Raw genomic sequence first — 20,330 nt, 5'->3', positions numbered from 1 at the left:
AACCCAGGAGTCCTCAGCCCAGCCCTGTTCCTGTTGCTGGTCGGCACCCAGAACGATGAGGGTCAGCCTGGCTACCCTGGCCTTCCTCCTCACTCTTGCCATCCTGCACTCAGAGGCTAATGAAAGTGAGAGCGGCTACTCTCATTGCTCTGAACAAAGAGAACTCAGGGGCTGGAGACTGAAGGTGGGGGTGGGCAGGGTCGGGGGCTGCAGTGAGGAGGTGTGTGTGGTCTGGAAAACATGGTCTGGGGTTCCTGCCAAACAGACAGTGTCTTTCCCAAGGGTGTCTCCCCATTTCTGGTCGGGGCTCACTTCTGCCTCTCCTGGGCTGGGGAAAACCTCTCTGAAAACAGCCTTCCTGGCCTTTGGTCCCAGCCTCGAGAAGCTGACCCAGAGCCCTCCGGGTGTCTGCTCAGCTGCGTCCAGGCAGGAGCAGAATCTGGGCGAGAGGAAACCATAAAGGATCACACTCTCTTCATGGCTTAGACAGGGTCTGACCATATTTGGATGGTTGCCAACATTGAAAAACTGGAAACATTAAAAACCCCTATTGCCCCTTTCTTTCACAAATATGGAAGACCAAGCAGACACGAGCCCGAGTTCCCACAAGCTCACCTCCAACTGGGACTGAGGTGGGGGTGCTGCCCCCTTAGACAGGGGGCGCTGCCCAGGCCTCAGGGTGCCCACTGCCCGCCACACCCAGCTGCTGTCTGCGTGGTCTCGGGGCATTTGAGCCTGAGTCACCCAGGTCCGCTTCCCTCCTCTCCCCGCAAGACCTGTCCAGTGTGTTCACGGCCCAGAGCCGTGTGCTGAGCTCTCAGTAAATACCTGTGCTACCGGAAGAGGAAGCAGCAGGTGACTGTGAAAGAGGCAGGGCCAAACCCCAGTGTCCTGACCCCCAGCTCACTGCCCTCAGCAGGCCTGCTTGCCTCTCTGCAGGGGGCTGGGGCCAGGGGAGAAGGTGGACCTGGGAGGAGGCTTCCCAAGAAACGACTCTCCTGAGCTGAATGTCAACCAGAATCGGAGACTGAACAACACTCCATGCTAGGACTGTCATTTGACACTCTGCTATGTCAAATGGCATATCTGACAGCTATTTTCCAGGAATTTTGACTGCGAAAGAGCTTTTCACTGCTTTTCAATAATTTCAGTTATTGTCGTATGACTTCTCATCTGCAAACGGGATCAGTGATAACTTCTCAAAGGGTGTGAGGAAGGGAGATGAGCCACATCAGGAGTTAAGCCAGGCCCCAGGCCTTCAGTAGAGTCTCAACGCACATCTTCCTCGACTCACGAGGAGGTTACCTCCCAATAAACGCACCGGAAATGGAAAATACCGGAAGTTGAAAATGCATATAATGCACCGAACCTCCCAGACACCATAGCTTAGCCTTGCCCATCAGAACTCACCTTAGCCGACAGTCGGGGAACGTCATCCAACACAAGCCTATTTCATGATGGAATGCTGTCTAACACAGGTAATGTTTTTGAACACTGTACTGAAAACGACCCACAGCATGGTTGTCTGGGTCCAGACTGGTGGTAAGTGCATCAGTGTTGACCCTGGTGATCCCATACCCGACCCAGAGCTGCAGCTGCCCTGCCCAGCATCCCGAGAGAGGATCTATTCCAGGTATACACAAAAAGCCGACTCTGTGCCACTCGCTCAGGCAACACGCTGGAATGCACTGGGGGCAGAAGCAGATCATCTCTCCCCAGGAGCCTGGGTCTGGAAGCTCTGCTCTGGCCAGCCTGTGACCTTCTGTGTCTTGTCTAGTTTTCCTGACCCACAGCTTCCTCGTCTGTTCCGTGGGGGTAATAAGGCCTTTATTGCACAAAACAATCACCGGTATGAATATCAGTTTGCACAGTAATTCCCCTAAGGCTACTATTTGCCATTTTAAGGACAAAGGTTCAGAAAGAGTGGGTGTCCTGCCTGGAGTCACATAGCTTTCAGGAGAAGAAACAAAGACAGATGGAGCTTTCCTGCCTCCTAGCCAAGGCCCTGCTCCTTGAGTCGAGCAAACCTCCTACTTTTAGCAGTGCCCACCACTGCCAGACCTGTGAGGGAGGGTGCTCTCAGATGCAGGGGACCAGTCCCGCCCTGCTGTGGCTTACCCTAGGCGTCCACTAGCATCTTCATGTGGGAAATTATATTTCTCAGGAAATTATGTGTTTTTTTCTAAATTACAAGTCCCCCCAAAACTCAGTAGAGCAATTGGGAAAATGGGAAAAAGTATTCTAATTCTCTGATAGAATACCACATGACACTCAACAGAGAGATGTTACTGACTTAAAGGAATCTGCTGACATCAGGAACAAAAGCGGTAAACACTTGGCACGTGGAGTTCAAGGTTAAGATCAGCATGTGGAGCGAATGGAAGCAGTTAGGGGAGAGGTGATCCCCATCCGGTAGCTTGAGACCATTGCCCCGGTAAAAGTGTGAGTTCACAGCTCCATCTGTTGCTAAGAAATGCTAATGAGTTTGTAAAACTCATATACTTTCACAATCATGTAAGTGGTGTTTCAAGAAAGAACAAGTTGGGAGAAGCAAATTATGTCCTTAAGTGGGCAACTCCAACTGTGATTCTTGCTCAGAGATGTGGATATTATGTTATTTGAATAATAACATTCACTGACATTGCCCATAATGTTCAGTTGCCCAGGGTTTGAATAATTGCTGAAGGTGATAGTTCTTCCTAAATTCTTGGACAGAAAAAATACACAGAGTAAATGTGTAAATGTTATGGAATACTAGGACATGACAGCAGAAACACTGGCTAACTTTTCTGTAAAATCTAAATTTGCCAAAGCAATACCAATTTGAAAGGAGAAACTAAATTCAGGACAAGCAGACAAGACATGTCCATTGTTAAAATAGGAAATGAGATTATATGAAGCATTTAGTATTCAAACTCCAACTTGAAAATGCATTTAGACATACTTTCAACAATTTGGCTAACCCAATATGGAAAAAATGTTCCATGTCTGAAATATTTGAGGCTAAACAGAGGTAAGTAAAGACTACAAATAACTTGCAACTGTTTCCTGTGTTTTATTTTGTTTGTTTAGGTTTTTTTTATTGTTTTATTTATTTGGCTGCCATAGGTCTTCATTTCAGCATATGGGATCTAGTTCCTTAACTAGGGATCAAACATGGGCCCCATTGGGAGTGTGGCATCTTAACCACTGAATCACCATGGAAGTCTCAATGCTTCCTATGTTTAAAATTTTTATTTTTGAATGATAAATTTTAAATATTTCAAATATCAAATAGTTATAGCACTTTTTCAATTTTTAAATGATTTTCATCAACCCTTTACTTTGTGTTAATGGACCCTCTCTTCATGTTTTCTATTATCAACTGTCTCTATCTGCTAGAGAACATTCAACGTGTTACTGAGTCATCTTGTCACCATATATAGAAACATCATTTATTATTACCTTGGATTTATTTATTTTTACAGAAAACCTCTGAAACTTAAAAAAAAAAAAAAAAACCCTATCAGTAAAAAATGATTCATTATTTACTATGTAGTTACATTATTTTTTAAAAGTGAGAATAAAGTGCTGCAAAAAATATACAAACTAACAAACATTGTAGAGAAACTATACTTCAAAATAAAATAAAATTTAAATAAAATAATTTCAAATAAAATGAAAATTTAAAAAAATTTAAACATACAGTGCACCTAAAATGAATACAGTGTTATACGTCCATTTATATCTCAATTTTTAAAAAAAGACAAATATGAAAAAATTTATGATTTGAGATTTTCTAGGAATTCTGATTTCTTATTTCTGAATCCTGAGGACAATCAGAAATTTGAAACACTAGGACCACAGACTCCCATCCCAGCCCTGGAGAGGGTCTGGGAGATGAGGCTGGGAGGGGCTGGCAGTAGGAGGGAGAAGATGTCTCAGAGGAGGACAATTTAAGGGGTGGGAGGGGGCTTCCCTGGGCGTCCAGTAGTTAAGACTCTGTGCTGCCAGAGCCTCTGGTTCCACCCCTGGCTGTGGAACTAAGATCCCACATGCCTGGGAGCGCAGCCAAAAGGTTTTTAAAAAGGGAGTGGGGTGGGGAGGAGGAAGACCAGAACACTTCCTGCCAGATGCTCCAGTCTCCTGTCTCCCTCCCTACACCCCCCCCACCTCAGGGGCTGTGAGGGTGCAGATAGAGGTCTAAGCTTCCTCACGGAGAAGCTTCCAGCATCTTACAGCCCTAGGTGTGGCAGAACCAGCTGATAACCTGCTGTTTCTCCTACATGTCAATGGCAATACCACTCTCGTTTGGAAAATTACCCAAGGACCAGTGTCCCAGCCAGGGGTCAGGTAAGTACAGCCCCCCAACAATGGAAAGGGTGCGATCTCAAGAACCAGTAGGGCTGGGAGGAAGGGGGGCAGGACTCTCTAGGAACAGAGACAAGAATGGGGTGGGGGGGGGTGACACGGGAGGAGCTGCTGGTGGGGGCGGCGGGAGAGGCTGGGGTGGCAGGGTGGACTCTTCTTTGCCTGCTGACTCTCCGTTTCTCATCTTCTCCTTCTCGCTCCTCAGCTTCCAGACCAGACATGGGTGATCGATTTGTGCCGACCCAGGCCAGGCCTGGGTGCAGAAGTACATCAAATACCTGACCAAAAGTCCAAGGGAGCTGGGAGCAGTGGGACCTTCACAGTCGAGGGATCATGAGAAGAGGCCACAGAGCCACCTTCCCTCCCCAACCAGCTCCCTCAGCCCAGATGGGCCCTGGACAAGTCCTGGCCTGAATGAAAGCCCGTGTGTGTGTCTCCCTGCTCCTGCTCTGATGGTCTGCGCTCTCCTGAAGCTTTGCTGTGAAGCTCCGCCTCCTGGGGCCAGAGGAGACTGTGGCCCTCGGAAAGCATCTGTCGTCTCCTTGCAGGCGCTCAGGTCTTGAAATAAATCTGTGCTGCAGAAAGGGACTGGTGGCTTAAATTGGTTCTCTACATGACAGCCTGGTCATTTCTTTGATTTTATAGACACATCTATGGTATTTACTGCATATCCGGGGCCTTGTAAACATTTCAGTAGGAGTAGATGTAAATAGTGGAATGATGGGGGTGTAGTTAGAATCAGGGGGATGAACAGTGATCCCAGTTCAGGGCCCTTAGATAAGAGGAAGAGTGTGAATACAGACGACCGTGGGGAGACCCTCTGTTTGCATGTGCAGAGCTGAGGTGCACTCCAAACACACCTCCTCACTCCCTCGTCCAAGTGGGCGGTGCGGCTCACCCTTGCTAGAAAGCTCTCCCTCAGGTCTCAGCCATTCAAAACATAATAGCGCCCCCTTGTGCTCCCCCCTCAAATCTGTTCAGTCAGTTCAGTTCAATTCAGTCGTGTCGACTCTTTGCAACCCCATGAATCTCAGCACACCAGGCCTCCCTGTCCATCACCAACTCCCGGAGTTTCCTCAGACTCATGTCCATCGAGTTGGTGATGCCATCCAGCCATCTCATCCTCTGTCGTCCCCTTCTCCTCCTGCCCCCAATCCCTCCCAGCATCAGGATCTTTACCAATGAGTCAACTCTTCGCATGAGGTGGCCAAAGTACTGGAGTTTCAGCCTCAGCATCAGTCCTTCCAATGAACACCCTGGACCGATCTCCTTTAGGATGGACTGGCTGGATCTCCTTGCAGTCCAAGGGACTCTCAAGAGTCTTCTCCAATGCCACAGTTCAAAAGCATCAATTCTTCGGCGCTCAGCCTTCTTCACAGTCCAACTCTCACATCCATACATGACCACTGGAGAAACCATAGCCTGAGCTCTCCCCCAAAATCGGTGCTCCCTCCCCAATCCGTGCACCCCAACACTGAAGTCCTACAGTCTCTTTAGATCCTGCCTGGCCCTTATCCTTGACACCTGGGGTAAAAGTGACCTTGGAAATGCAGCCATCCTCTCCACTCCATCCTCCCCACCACCTCCTCAACTAAGGACAGAGGCAGGTACAGGGCAGTGCTCTGTGGGCGTGAGGAGGAAAGGGAGGCAGGCAGGAGGCAGAGGCTGATTTCAGTCTGGCCGTGCTTCCCTGGACTCAGACTGCAGAAGGGCCTCAGGGACACCAGGGTGGCCCAGCGCACGCCCTCCAACTCAGTCCTTGGAGAAGGCACTCTGTGGCTGTCGGCCTCGACCCTAAACTCCCATGGAGGAAGGATGCTCTTCAACACCAGAGGTCAGAGGTCTCTGTACATCCATGAGTTTAGTGGTGGGGAGTGGACGACCACCTACTGTCAGGGGCAAAGTCAGGAAATGAGCACAGTTAGTCCTCAGAGCCCATAGCTGCCCTGGTCAGGGCCATTTCCTCACCTGACGGCCCCCTCCTCTTCCAAACTCCAGTCCTTAGCACCTCTGTGCTCTTGCACACAAATCCCATGGGAAAACCAGTTCTCTGCACCTCCATCCACACTCAAATGGGATGGGAGCCCAAATCTCAAAGCCAAAGGGACTAGAGTGAGTGAGGAGGTGGGGAGACCTGGGGTCTCCGGGAAGGACGGGCGGGAGTGCAGGGGCGAAGGGGCAGGGAGGGGGTGGGCACAGAAGGGGCCCCTGACGACCTCTGCAGAACAGGCTCCACAGAGTGGCGTACTGTGGCCGTTCACCCCCGCTGCCAGGCAGGTTGGCTCTCCTCCTGAGTGACTGGGGTGCTCGGGCCTGCGGGGAGCTGGGTGGCTACCGAGCGTCCCCTGAATGTGGAGCTATAACTACCGCCGCTGCGTTCCTTCCCTGAGTCCCCCTCCTCAGGAATGGAACCTCCATCCTCCAAGCTGCTCCAGATGAAAACAGGAAGTCATCCTTGAAACACTCTCCCTGATCCATCCATCCGATCTATCAACAAATCCTGTCTATCAATAAATCCTGTCAACTCTCTCAAAACCTCTCTCAATTCCAGCCACTTTGGCTTCTCCACCACCACCCCCATCCAAGCTCTCATCCGCATGACCTCAGGATGTGCCTCAGAAGTGGATGAGAGCTTGGTCGGTGTGCAGAATCCAACCAGGCACCTGGAGTCAAGGCTGAGCATCAGGAAGAACTCAGGCATTCAGAACTGAATTATGTGGGAAGAAATTGCTGCAGGGCATCTGCTGTAACCTTAGAAGAAGATGCAGGATTCTATCCACACAGATAGATCACAGAGAATTACAGAATTACGGGATCTAAAGACGGATGGATTGGTTTCAAGCATCGTTAGTGCCAGAGGGAAGGGTAATAAATGTCCTGAAAGAGCTAAAGACATGAACAAAGTCTAGCATAGCCGTTAGGACTGTTTGCTACACCCTCAGTGAAGGCGCTGGCTTCTGTCTACACAAGTCACACGAAGAAGCACTCAAGGGTCTAATCAGAACTTAGAAGACACCAACCCTATTTAAAAGACGTGAATTCCAAGCCTCCTGTTGCCATTTTGAGTATTAAAGTAGAGTTCCATGTACCCAGTCATGGCGTCACACTTGAAGTGCACAAACCCAGGTCAGAAGTCCATTTTGGCCAATAAGCACCCTCCAGTGCTGGGATGATGATCTGGTGGTGATCATATAAAATTGGCCCAGTAATCTCAATTTGCGTAAGATAGTAACACTGCACTTCAGTGGGTAAGCCTCACAAAGGTGGTAATTAAACACAGAAAGATATGGGGACTTCCCTGATGGTCCAGTGGTTAAGAATCCACCTTGTAATGCAGAGAACGCGGGTTTGATCCCTGGGCGGGGAGCTAAGATTCCACATGCCTTGGAGCAACTAAGCCCGCACGACCCAACTAGAGTCTGTTCACTGATGCAAGGAAGATCCTGCGGACCAGCTGAGACTCAACTCAGACAAATAGGTTAATAAACAATTCATTAATTAATTAAAAAATATATAAACCAGGTCCAAACTATTAATATTCAGATGCAGAGATTAATTAAAAGTTTGTTTTTTGTTTTTTTTTTGGCAGCTCTATGCAGGTTGCTGGATCTTAGTTCCCCAACCAGGGACTGAACCCGGGCTCTCTGCAATGAAAGCGCTGAGTCCTAACCACTAAACCATCAGGGAATTCCCATAAATTTGTAATCACTGGAATCATGTACATAATTTTGAACTTAGAGCACTTATATTTTTTAATGGCCTCTTAGAGTACATAACAGATTATCCTTGTAATTCTAATATAAGATGTGTAATTAAACAGTTTATTTTGTGCTTGTGATTTTGAGTTGAGAGATGTAAGAGAACTTGGCTAAGTTAACAGAGAACATTGACATGTTTAACACAACTTGATTTTTCTAGAGTCATAAGTTTAATTTGTTATATTTACAGGAGTCCAGTACTTTAGAAGGTTCTGAGGGTTAGATTGGGTGTGGAAAGTACTTTTTAAAATTCAATAAATTAATCAAAGCAGCTTAATTGTTTATCAAATTTTAATCCACAAAAATTTATATAGGAAAGATTGTTTAAGACTGATCTGTTCTACTTGATTAAGCATTCATTAAGGACTTCTTAAATTTTGCTATAAGTAGGCTAAGATGGGTGAAACATGGGAAACTATGTTTTTTCTTCCTTTTTAAAAACTTTTTATTTTATACTGAAGTATAGCCCATTAACAATGTTGTGATAGTTTTAGGAGATCAGCAAAGGGACTCAGCCATACATATACAAACGCATGTATCCATTCTCCTCCAAACTCCCCTCCCTCCCATCCATCCAGCTTGCCACATACATTGAGCAGAGTTCCCTGTGCTACACAGCAGGTCCTTGTTGGTTACCCATTTAAAATATAGCAGTATGTACGTATTCATCCCAAACTCCCTTACTATCGCTTTCCCCTTTCCACCCAGAAGCCCTAAGTTCATTCTCTCAGCCTGTGAGGCAGTTTCTGTTTTGTAAATAAGCTCACTTGCATCATGTCTTTTTAGATCTCACATCTAAGGGATGCCATATGATGTTTCTGATTCTCATCTGACTTACTTCACTCAGTATGACAGACTTTGGGTCCATCTATGTTGGTGCAAATCGTATCATTTCATTCTTTTTTATGACTGAGTAATATTCCATTGTATATATGTACCACATCTTCTTTATCCCCTGGTAGGCTATATTTTTAATTTGTTGCTTTACTGAATATTCATTTAAAAATCAAAGTAACTGCAATATATTCCTACACACAAACTTTACCTGCAGACATGAAAAAACTCATGCCAATAGAAATCATCCTTATCTCCTACCCTGATGACCACAATATCCTCCACTAGGTCTCTCCACTTCCATTCTTCCTGCATCCCTTCCATTCTCCACTGCAGTCACCTGAAAACCCTCCAAAGCTTCCCATTATACCCAGAATAAAATTCAAAATCCTTGTAGCATATCCTGCCAAATGACCCATAATTGGGTCCCTGCCTGTCTCCTGAGGCTCAGCCTGCTCCCTTGTTTTGAAGCTCCAGCCACACCAATCTTCTTGTCTCATCTCAAATGTAGGATCTTCATTTTCACCTCAGGACCTTTGCATATGCTATTCTCTTTCCTAGGGCTTCTATTCCACCCATTCTTAGCTCGCCAGCTCCCATCCAGTTCTTCTTCTCTTGCTCTCTCTGTTTTTTAAAAATCTTCTTTCCTTCCTTCTGTTCTTTTTTTCTTTCTAGCTCCTTCTGTTGTTAATTGCAGCATGTGGGATCTTCATTGTGGTGCCAAGGCCTTACCCTCAGAATATACATGTGGAAGGATATGAACATATACATATGTTTATCTCCTGGTAATACAATTATAGGCACATCTTGCCATCAATTTGCCCTGTACTTCCTGACTTTTCTGTAATAAGTATACATTCCTTGTGCAAAATTAGATGAGATTTTTTTCCCCCCAGCATTCCCAGACTTCACAATGTAGGGAAAAAGGGTGTGGTGACCAATCTTTTGCTCAAAAGGCAAGAACAGAGAGACACCTCAGGCATTCCAGTGTTTCTCTGGGTGACCACACAGTTGTGCAACTTTAGATAACCCCAAGCTCCTAACCCTCCCAGGACAGACGGTGGTGGAGAAAGTCAGGACTCACCTGCTATGACCATAGGCAGGCAGACGCGCCGGCAGCCATCTTGGAAGCACTCTTTTGCTACTCCGCAGTCCCTGTCGTCTCTGCACTCATTCACACAGATGCCTGACAAGAGGAAGGATGCGGTTAAAAGCTTTCAAGTCTTGAGTTCGAAAATAAATAATTTAAATGCCCTTACAATAACATTCAAAAAAAAATCTAACCAAATATGTGCAGAGAAATATGTGAGACTACTAAGAAAAAAATAACTATCTTATAGATGGAGAGAGATGCCATGTTTATGGATGAAAAGATTGTGTCATAAACATATCATGTCCCCCACCCCAATAAAGTTAATACTATCCCAGTCAAAATCATTGAAGAATTTTTCACAAAAATGGATAAGCTTATTCTAAAAGTTTATATGAAAGTTTCCCCCAAACCAACAATAATCAAGAAAATAAGATAATTTTAAGCAAAGCTGCAGAACTGAAATGAAATTGGGTTAACTGGATTGTTTTTATATATATATATATATATATTTTTTTTTAAAGGAATCTTGTCTCTTACCTCATACCACACAACAAAATCTGTTCCAAATAGGTTATAGACCTAAGTAAAAAGTACAGCAATAAAGCTTCTAGAAGATACTATAACAGATAATTTTATGATCTCGGGATAGGCAAGTATTTCTTAAATATCACAGAAGTATTACTGACCGTTAAAACAGATAGGTAGATGGAATCTCATTAAAAATAGTAATGTTTCTTCATTGAATGACAGCATTAAGAGAGTGAAAAGAAAGCCCCATTAGCAGAAACTGTTTATAATCCATGCATACAGCAAACAACTTGCATCCAGAATTCCTTATAAATCAATAGTAACAATTGATGACATTACAGAAAAATGGGCAAAAGGATCAAGCAGATGCTTCATAAAGGCAAAAGAATTTGTTCAACAAATATAATGTCAGATTCTGGAAAAATGGTTTTAATTGTGTAGATTGCATACATTTTTGAGTTCTCTAAAATCTCCCCGTAAAAGCACACAAAGCTATCAAAATAGCAAAACTTAAAACATGTAGACAAAAAGGTATCCCCTCAAAGTCCAAACTACGAGTGGATGAAAGGAGACACAGCACTAAACCCCACCAGAGCCATGAGACGTCTGCCTCCGTGCAGAAATCTGTGGGCAGCAATGCGGTGGCTGATGGAGAAAACTGGGGACATCGCTCCATGGGAACCTCCTGAGGAATCTACTAAGGATGGATTGTCAGCTAACCCAAGCACTGGAGAGATAGCAAAGTGGGGCCTAGTAAGGCATGGCAGCCCTCTCCAGTATTCCTGCCTGGAGAATCCCGTGGACAGAGGAGCCTGGCAGGTTACAGTCCAAGGGGCCACACAGTGGCACAAACCCGAAGGGACTTAGCACGTGGGGTAGTAGGTAGTACTCAGAGAACTTAGTATAAGGTAACTGTTTGAGCTATTTGGGTGTGTGTTTGTGTTAAGCAGTTGGAAGGTTGGGCAGGACCAAACATATTCCTGTTGAGCTGAGGAATTAGGGCAGGGCGCTCAGCCTTACTTGCTTGCGGGGCTGGTGAGCACACATGGCCACAGCCCTTGCTGACGCACTTCTCTCCTGCCGCACAGTCCCGGTCTCCTCTGCACTGCTCCACACAGACACCTTCACGGTTAGAAAAGACTGGGTTGAGGCACTTAAATACCATGAACATTTATCCTGTAAATGAGCATGACCTAATAACATCAGGATACACTTTGATCTAGGACTTCACTGTGTAAACATGAACTCCTCATCTGACCCTTCCAGTAAATAAGATCTGGGTTATTCAGATTTGAATTCAGGGTTGTTTACCATTAAAGCACACGTCCCTTGTGTTATGCAACTCAGTGAGATTAACCTTGAGTCCCCAAAGGTCAAGAAACTTTTTAAAAAAAATATTTATTTTTAATGGAAGGTTAATTGCTTTACAACATTGTGTTTCTGCCACATATCAACAAAGAAACTATTTCTGATGGAAGCACTTATTGGATTCTAGTCTTGATACTCATAGAGACAGAGTTTAAAGATGGAGGCAGACCCTCAAAGCTGCTTCAAAGTCTTGGGCAAAAGAACATCTCAACCAACAAGCACATCACCACCTACAAGAGGATTCTCACTGTGGGTCCTGCCAGCGGTTGACCTGCTTCTGTCACCCTCACTATGAATCTCACTCAGTTTCCCTGTTATCGTCTGTAAATGGGGGTTGTCTGGTGTGTGGCTTGAGCAAGTAAAGAGCAGCTGGACTAGATGAGTGACTCTCAAGTGTGGCTGATGATCAGAATCATCTGGGAGCTTTCAAATGAACTACAGAGAGTAGGACCAGGTCCAGACCTGATTACTCAGGTTCTCCAAGGTTGAGCCTATACATGTATATTTTAATAAGGGCTCCAGATGACGCTGATGCTGAGCTGGACTAGAGATGCTCCCAGAGACAGCATGTCTCTGACATTTTAGGATTTCATAAGCTGTTGCCAATTTGTGGAGGAAGGTTGGGGATCATAACTCTTCGTTAATATTCAGCCATTCATTCATTTTTCATAGTTTATTTACTCATCCATTCCCTTGTTTCTAATTCATCAACTTATTCTTTAAAAAGTACCTACTATATGTAGAGAATAGGGACTAGATATTTGAGGAAATAGAGGTATGAGTCAGGTTTCATATCAGCAAGGCAGAAATAATCAGGATGGGAAATCAAAGTTTGCTCTCAACGACTGTAATTCACAATGTTAAACACGTTTGATAGAAAGTGACATGAAAGAGGTACTGAAAAGAGTGGAGAGGAGTGATTTAACCATTACTGTGCTAGAGAATCAGCTGGGATTTACACACACACACACACACACACACACACACACACACACACACACACACACACTGACAAAGACCATTCAATTGGGAAAGAATGGGATTTTTTTTTTTCAACAAATGATGCTGGGACAAATGGATATCCACATGCAAAAAAAATAAATTTGGATTACTACCTCAAACCATAAATGCATACATACATAATATACATACCTACATACAGAAAAATTCACTCAAAATGGATCAAAGACCTGACTATAAGAGCTAAAACTATAAAAATCTTGGAAGGAACCATCATTGTGAATCTTTGTGACCTTGAATTGGGCAATGATTTCTTAAAACTGACACCCAAAACACAAGCAACAAAAGAGGTAAAGAAATTGCACTTCATAAAATTAATGACTTTTGTCCGTTAAAGAACACTATTGAGTAAATGAAAGGACAAATCATAGAATAGGAGAAAATATTTGCAAATCATAAATCTAATATCTAATCTAATATCATAAAATCTAATATCATAAGTCTAATATCCAGAATATATCATGAATATATCACTCGGCAAGAAAAAAGCAAACACTTCTATTTTGCAAAAGGAGGACTTGAATAGTTATTTCTTGAATACATCATAAGCAAATGGTCATTAAACATATGAAAAAGTGTCCAACATCATTAGTCACTGGGAAAATGTGAATTGAAACCACAATGGAATACCACTTCACAATCACTGTGATGGCTATAATCAAACGTCAGGTATCAACAAGTGATGGCAAGGATATGGGAGCAATTGGAACTCTCACTGGTTGATCGTGGTTAAATTGGTGCAGGCTCTGTGGAAAACAGCTTGGCAGTTCCTCAAAAAATTAAACATAGACTTGCTATGTGACTATGTCCACTCCTAGCAATTTTTTGTCCTCTCTTAGCCATTTTACCCTAGAGAATTGAAAACATGTTCACACAAAAATTTGCACACAAACGTTCATAGCAACATTAACTTCATACTAGCCACAAAGTAGAAATAACCCAAATGTTCATCAACTGATGAATGTATAAATCATATCTGGCAGATCTAAACAATCCAACCGTGAAAAGGAGTGGGTACTGACATGCCACAACTTAGATGAACCTTGAAAATAGTGAAAGAAGCCAGACACAAAAGACCACATTATTAAATGAGTTCCTTTATATGAAATAGCTAGAATATAAAAATGCTTAGAGATGGAAAGTAGGTTGGAGGTTGCCAGGGGGTGGGGGAAGGACAGAACAGGGAGCTGGATAATGGATATGGGATCTCTCCTGGGGGTGATGAAAATGAGCTACAGCTAGATGATGGTGATGGCTGTCCAACAATGTGAATATACCAAAAGCACTGAGTGGTGCACCTTAAAATGGTAAATTTTATCTCAGTAAAAACACACACCCCACACAGAGAAAGTTAGAGACCTCAGACAGCCTGAGCAGAGGATGTTGGCATTGGTCTCTTTTAACAAGCGTTTTGGGGTGATTCAAAAGTGCTGGCAGAGTCTCTTCTACCTAAAATGTGGTCTGTTGGCCAGGGTTATTAGCATCACCATGAAGCTTGTTAAGAACTCGTAATCTTGGGCCCCACTCCAGACCTGAATCACAATCTGCAATTTAACAGGATCCTCGGATGACTCCTGTCATATTAAAGTTTGAGAATTACTGCCCTAATCTAGAAGGAATGAGTATGTTCATTATGCTTATGGTGGAAATAGCCAGTACAGTGGGGCTTTCAAGGATTAAGGAGATTTCCACAGGCAGGAGTTGGGGAGGTCGTCACATAAAAGAACACATTTGCATTTTGAGGAAATCAGTCACCTGATTAGAGCTGCACTTTGGGAAGAACAATCTCACATTCATGCATAGAATTGGCTGGAATTCAACACACAACACGTGTTTTAGGTGAGAGAGAGTTCCAAGAGTATTGCAAGGGTCCAGGGATGTAACTAGGGTGGTACAGGTCAGTTTGGAAAGGCTGTAAGAGAAGTTGTGAAAGAAGATTTCACAAAGACTGGTCATTGATTACATAGGAGTGGGAGGAGCAGGCTTCCCAGATGGCGCAGTGGTGAAAAATCCACCTGCCAATGCAGGAGACATAGATTCGATCCCCGGGTCGGGAAGATCCACTGGAGGAAGAAATGGCAACCCACTCCAGTATTCTTGCCTGGAAAATCCCGTGGACAGAGGAGCCTGGTGGGCTACAGTCCATGGGATCTCAAAGAGTGGGACACGACTTAGTGACTGAGCTCAAGGCAGGAGCAAGGCAACCAAAGAAATCATCTTTGACCATGAGCCTATAAAGTTGGGGGTGGGTATTGATAGAAAGAAAAGAAAGCCAAAGGCACAGAAAAGGAAGAGCAAAGAGAGAAGCCATCAGAGAGAGTTTCAGACTGAAAAGATCCTGAACAATGTCAGTTCTGCAGAGATACCAAGGAGATTGACAACTGAGAAAAATTCTTAGATTGTCACGCGAGAAGGTATTGGTGCCTTTGGAGAGTGGAGTGTGGGTTGGGGGTGGGGGGTTGGTATCAGTGGTGACTGTAATGATGATGGTTGAAGCTGTATTGGAAGGGCTCAGGGGCCAGTGGTTTGGAAGAAAGAGAAAGAGAAGACAGAAGAGGGTTCAGAAAAATGTTTTCTCAACAGTGTGGGAATTTATTTGCTTGTAGGTAGAATCAAATGGAGAGAAGAGGGTTAGAAATACTGGGGAGAGATCCAGAAGCTGATGGAGCAGAGTCAGAGGGGGAGGTGAGGGCAGTGCAAATGGAGAGGTTGGCCTTTGGAAAAAGGGAGAGTGGAGGTCGGCAGACCCAGAGGGCTGCTGTCATGGGGACTCGTCGGGAAAATTAAAGTGTGTCCCAGCGTCCCCTCATGTGGACTGTTCTCCATGTTTACCCATCCCCGCTCCATCCCCTCTTTAGACTGCACAGAACAGTCCTAGATTTCCCACTTCCTGACTCTCTTGTTCTGGGAGGTGGGACAAGACTTACCAATTGCGTGGAGCCTTGTGTTGAGGGTGAGGAGACTGGCCAGGAGGAAGAGGCCGCCCAGCTTCATGTTGCTAGTTGAGGCCTTTGTGTGCTGATGATGAAGCAAGACCCGAGCCACTGAGATTTATACCCTCCTGAACAGAGGGCTGGGCCAGAGTTCATGGCCACCGGCAGCACTTAGGTAACTTGAATCCTGGACTTTGTCAAGCAGTGAACTTTTCTGGGAAAAAGCAAACCCACAAACTTTGTGGTGCTGGGCAATGTTTGTTTTCCAAACCAGCTTTTGAGACAAGGGGACTATATCTCCTTAGTAATAAATGAATATATCAGATGAGAGAGAGAAAGTAAGAGAGGGAGAAAGGGAAAGACAATGAGAGAAGAGAAGATAGATAGATGATATATAGAAGAGGTAACTCAACAACCTCTGTGTGCAGAATGCTTTCCTCTTTAAGCATCATGACTGAGGTATGACAAGATTAAATAGCTTGCTTGAGGTTGTTGTTCAGTCACTAAGCTGTGTCCAGTTCTTTGTGACCCCATGGACTGCAGCACACCAGGTTTCCCTGTCCTTCACTGTCTCCTGGAGTATGCTCATATTCATGTCCATTGAGTCAATGATGCCATCTGACCATCTCATCATCTGTCCCCCCCCATCTCTTCCTGTCCTCAGTCTTTCCCAGCATCAGGGTCTTTTCCAATGAGTCTGCTTATTGTGTCAAGTGGCCAAAATATTGGAGCTTCAGCTTCAGCATCAGTCCTTCCAATGAATATTCAGGGTTGATTTCCTTTAGGATTGACTGGTTTGATCTCCTTGCAATCCAACGGACTCTCAAGAGTCTTCTCCAGTGTCACGATTCCAAAGCATCAATTCTTTGGTGCTGAATCTTCTTTACGGTCCAGCTCTCACATCTGTACATGACTACTGGAAAAATCATAGTTATGATTAGACAAACTTTGTTGGCAAAGTGACGTCTCTGCTTTTTAACATGCTGTCTAGGTTGGTCATAGCTTTTCTTCCAAGGAACTAGTATCTTTTAATTTCATGGCTGCAGTCACCATCCACAGTGATTTTGGAGCCCAAGAAAATAAAACCTGTCACTGTTTTCATTTTTTCTCCATGTATTTGCCATGAAGCAATGGGACTGGTTGCCAACCAAACTCAGCTGGTTGAATGTTGAGTTTTAAGCCAACTTTTTCACTCTCCTCTTTCACCCTCATCAAGAAGCTCTCTAGTTTCTCTTCACTTTCTGCCATTAGAGGGGTATCATCTGCATATCTGAGGTTGTTGTTGTCTCTCCCAGCAATCTTGATTCCAGTTTGTGACTCATTCAGCCCGGTATTTCTCATGATATACTCTGCATATAAGTTAAATAAGCAGGGTATATTGAATAAATGGGTATAAATAAGACAATATACAGCCTCAACATACTCTTTTCCCAATTTTGATTAAGTCAGTTGTTCCATGTCTGGTTCTGACTGTTGCTTCTTGAGCCCCATACAGGTTTCTCAGGAAACAGGTAAGGTGAACTGGTACCCCAACTCTTTTGTTTGAGGTTACAAAGCTACTAAATGGGATTCAAACTCAGATATTATTGGCTTCATATTTCATGACTTCTTTCCTGTAAAATTCTGTCTCTGCATCAGCACCTGGCTCTAAATATTGTATTGCATCATATGATACTGTTAAGGGACATATCTGTTCTCTCTCTCTCCTAAGGTGGTGCTAAATATTTGTGAATCTATACACATGTTGTAGAAAAATTCTGCAACAATAACCTCTCAAGTAGTAACAGCACACCTCTTAGGAATAACTGAATGAGTTGGGGGCTTTAGGTAATCAAGAGGTCTTTAATGTCAACTGAAATAAGACTAAGGTAAGCAAGACAAATTCATATATCACTTGCACAATGAACAATTAAAGACAAAAGAGAGAAAAACTCCCTAAAATATGGAGACGAGGTTGAAAAGTTGCACAACTAGGGTCAGGAAGTGCAGTTAGGAGGGCTTATTAAACATATCATAGGGGAGGAGCCAAGATGGTGGAGGAATAGGACGGGGAGACCACTTTCTCTCCTACAAATTCATCAAAAGAATAACTGAACGCAGAGCAATCTTCACAAAACAACTTCTGATCACTAGCTGAGGTCATCAGGCGCCCAGAAAAGCAACCCATTGTCTTCGAAAGGAGGTAGGACAAAATATAAAAAGAGAGACAAAAGAGCTAAGGACGGAGATCCGTCCCAGGAAGGGACTCTTAATAGAGGAAGTTTTCAAACACCAGGAAACCCTCGCACTGGCGGGTCTGGGGGAAGTTTTTGAATCTCGGAGGGCAACCTGACTGGGAGGGGAACAATAAATAAAACTCACAGATTACGTGCCTAAAAGCAACTCCCAGCAGAAAAGTACCCCAGACGCCCGCATCCGTCACCAGCAAGTGGGGGCGGAATGGAGAGGAGCAGGCGGCATTGCTTAGGGTAAGGACCGGGCCGGAGTGCCCTGAGGACAATCGGAGGCAGCTTTTGTGAGTTACCAACTTAAACTGTGGGACAATAAAAGAGAGAGAGAAAATTAACCAGCCGGAACACACTGCCGGCCGATCGCAGAACAAAGGGACCGAGCAAGTCCAGAGAAGAGCTCGCCGGAGGCAGGAGGCAGAGGGGAGGGGAAGGGGCAGGCTGGGGCCCAAGGACCGCATCCCCTACTGCACTGCAAACAGGCCTCCACTTTCTAATCAAAGACCTCCTGAGCCGGGAGGGTCGCGGCGAGACACAGGGCTGGGGCACCCGACCAGCGCGGGCAGGGACGGGGGCTGGGGACGCGGAGGGCAGAAGGCGCACGCACCCGACAGGCGCAGGCGGGGACTGGGGCTGAGGACGCGGAGGGCAGAAGGCCTGCTGCACCCAGGGAGAGTGCGCCTGTCAAGCGCCTGGCTGCCTGACCCACTCGGACGGCGTAGGCACAAAACGCAGGCGCAGCTTTGTGTTCCGTGCTTTTGTGGAACACCCGAGGGCTGGAACCGCGCGCAGCGCAGTGCACGCTCCATATAGAGCAGCCGGGAGCCTGAGCAGGGTAGAGGGGAAAGCAGCGCCAGCCCCTCCCTGCAGCGCGACGGAACTAGCAACCTGAACAAGAGGCCACCTCCGCCCGCCTGTGTCAGGGCGGAAATTAGGCACAGGAGAGACCGGCAAACAGAAGCCAAATAAACAAAGGGAACCGCTTCAGAAGGGACCGGTGCAACAGATTAAAATCCCTGTAGAAAACACCGACTACACCGGAAGGGGCCTGTAGATATCCAGAAGTGTAAGCTGGAACGAGGGGCTATCTGAAACTGAACCGAACCCACACTGACCGCAACAGCTCCAGAAAAATTCCTAGATATATTTTTACTTTTTTTTTTTTTAAGTAAAAAAAAAAAAATTTTTTTTCTTTTTTCTTTTCTATTTTTTCTCTTTTATTTTCTTTTAAAATTCCCTATTACTCCCCCATTACTCCTTAACTTTCATTTTCATAGATTTTTACGATTTTCTTAATTAGAAAAAAAATTTTATTCTTGTGTTTTTTTTCTTTTTTGTCTTCTATTTTCTATTTTTCTTTTTCTCTTATTTCCTTTTAAAGTCCTCTATTACTCCTCTACTACTCCTTAATTTTCATTTTCATTACACTATAACCTTAAAAAAAAAGAGAGAGAGAGAAGCCCTATTTTTAAACCGAACTTCATATATATTTCTAAAAAATTTTTTGTGTGTTGTGGTTTTTGTTTTTAATATAATGTTTTTAAGAGTCTAACCTCTACTCTAGATTTTTAATCTTTGTTTTTCAGTATATGATATAAATTGTGGACATTTAAGAATCCAATATTCAGTTCCCATTTTTATTCAGGAGTGTGTTGATTATTCTCTCCCAATCTTGACTCTCCTTTTTCTACCTCAGAACACCTCTATTTCCTCCTTTCCCCTTCTCTTCCCAATCCAATTCTGTGAATCTTTGTGGGTGTCTGGGCTACGGAGAACACTCTGGGAACAAACTGCATAGATCGGTCTCTCTCCTCTTGAGTCCCCCTTTTTCTCCTCCTGCTCATCTCTATCTCCCTCCTCCCTCTCCTCTTCTTCATGTAACTCTGTGAACCTCTCTGGGCGTCCCTCACGGGAGAGAATCTTTTCAGCATTAACCTAGAAGTTTTATTAGCAGTGCTGTATAGTAGGAGAAGTCTTGAGACTACTGGAAGAATAAAACTGAAATCCAGAGGCAGGAGACTTAAGCCCAAAACCCAAGAACACCAGAAAACTCCTGACTACATGGAATTTTATGTAATAAGAGACCGTCCAAAAGCCTCCATACCTACACTGAAACCAATCACCACCAAAGAGCCAATAAGTTCCAGAGCAAGACATACCACACAAATTCTCCAGCAACACAGGAACATAGCCTTGAACGCCAACATACAGGCTGCCC

General features: G+C 44.6%; 1 protein-coding gene and 1 long non-coding RNA gene across 3 annotated transcripts in view; one reads left to right on the top strand and one right to left on the bottom strand.

Moving 5' to 3' along the window:
- Positions 1–16,003, bottom strand: part of LOC122694351 (C-C motif chemokine 3-like) — a 32,865-nt gene extending 16,862 nt beyond the window's left edge. Inside the window, exons 1-3 of one of the 2 annotated variants that reach the window (XM_043902990.1) lie at positions 15,879–16,000; positions 11,584–11,685; positions 10,027–10,128 (exon numbers count right to left, since the gene is read on the bottom strand). In XM_043902990.1, coding sequence (XP_043758925.1) covers positions 10,027–10,128; positions 11,584–11,685; positions 15,879–15,945 — 271 coding nt within the window. In that variant the 5' untranslated portion in view covers positions 15,946–16,000. Of the gene's footprint in view, positions 1–10,026; positions 10,129–11,583; positions 11,686–15,878 lie in introns of both variants that reach the window. The other variant, XM_043902991.1, reaches the window with a different exon arrangement.
- LOC122694352 lies at positions 4,261–4,938 on the top strand. Its single transcript, XR_006341173.1, has 2 exons — positions 4,261–4,332; positions 4,556–4,938. It is a non-coding gene; the product is annotated as an uncharacterized LOC122694352 (long non-coding RNA).
- Positions 16,004–20,330: the final 4,327 nt, after the last annotated feature.

Source organism: Cervus elaphus, chromosome 5, assembly GCF_910594005.1.
Source record: "Cervus elaphus chromosome 5, mCerEla1.1, whole genome shotgun sequence".
Lineage (NCBI taxonomy): Eukaryota > Metazoa > Chordata > Mammalia > Artiodactyla > Cervidae > Cervus > Cervus elaphus.
Note: the sequence above shows the minus strand (reverse complement) of the source record. Positions and strands in the feature narration are given on the sequence as shown.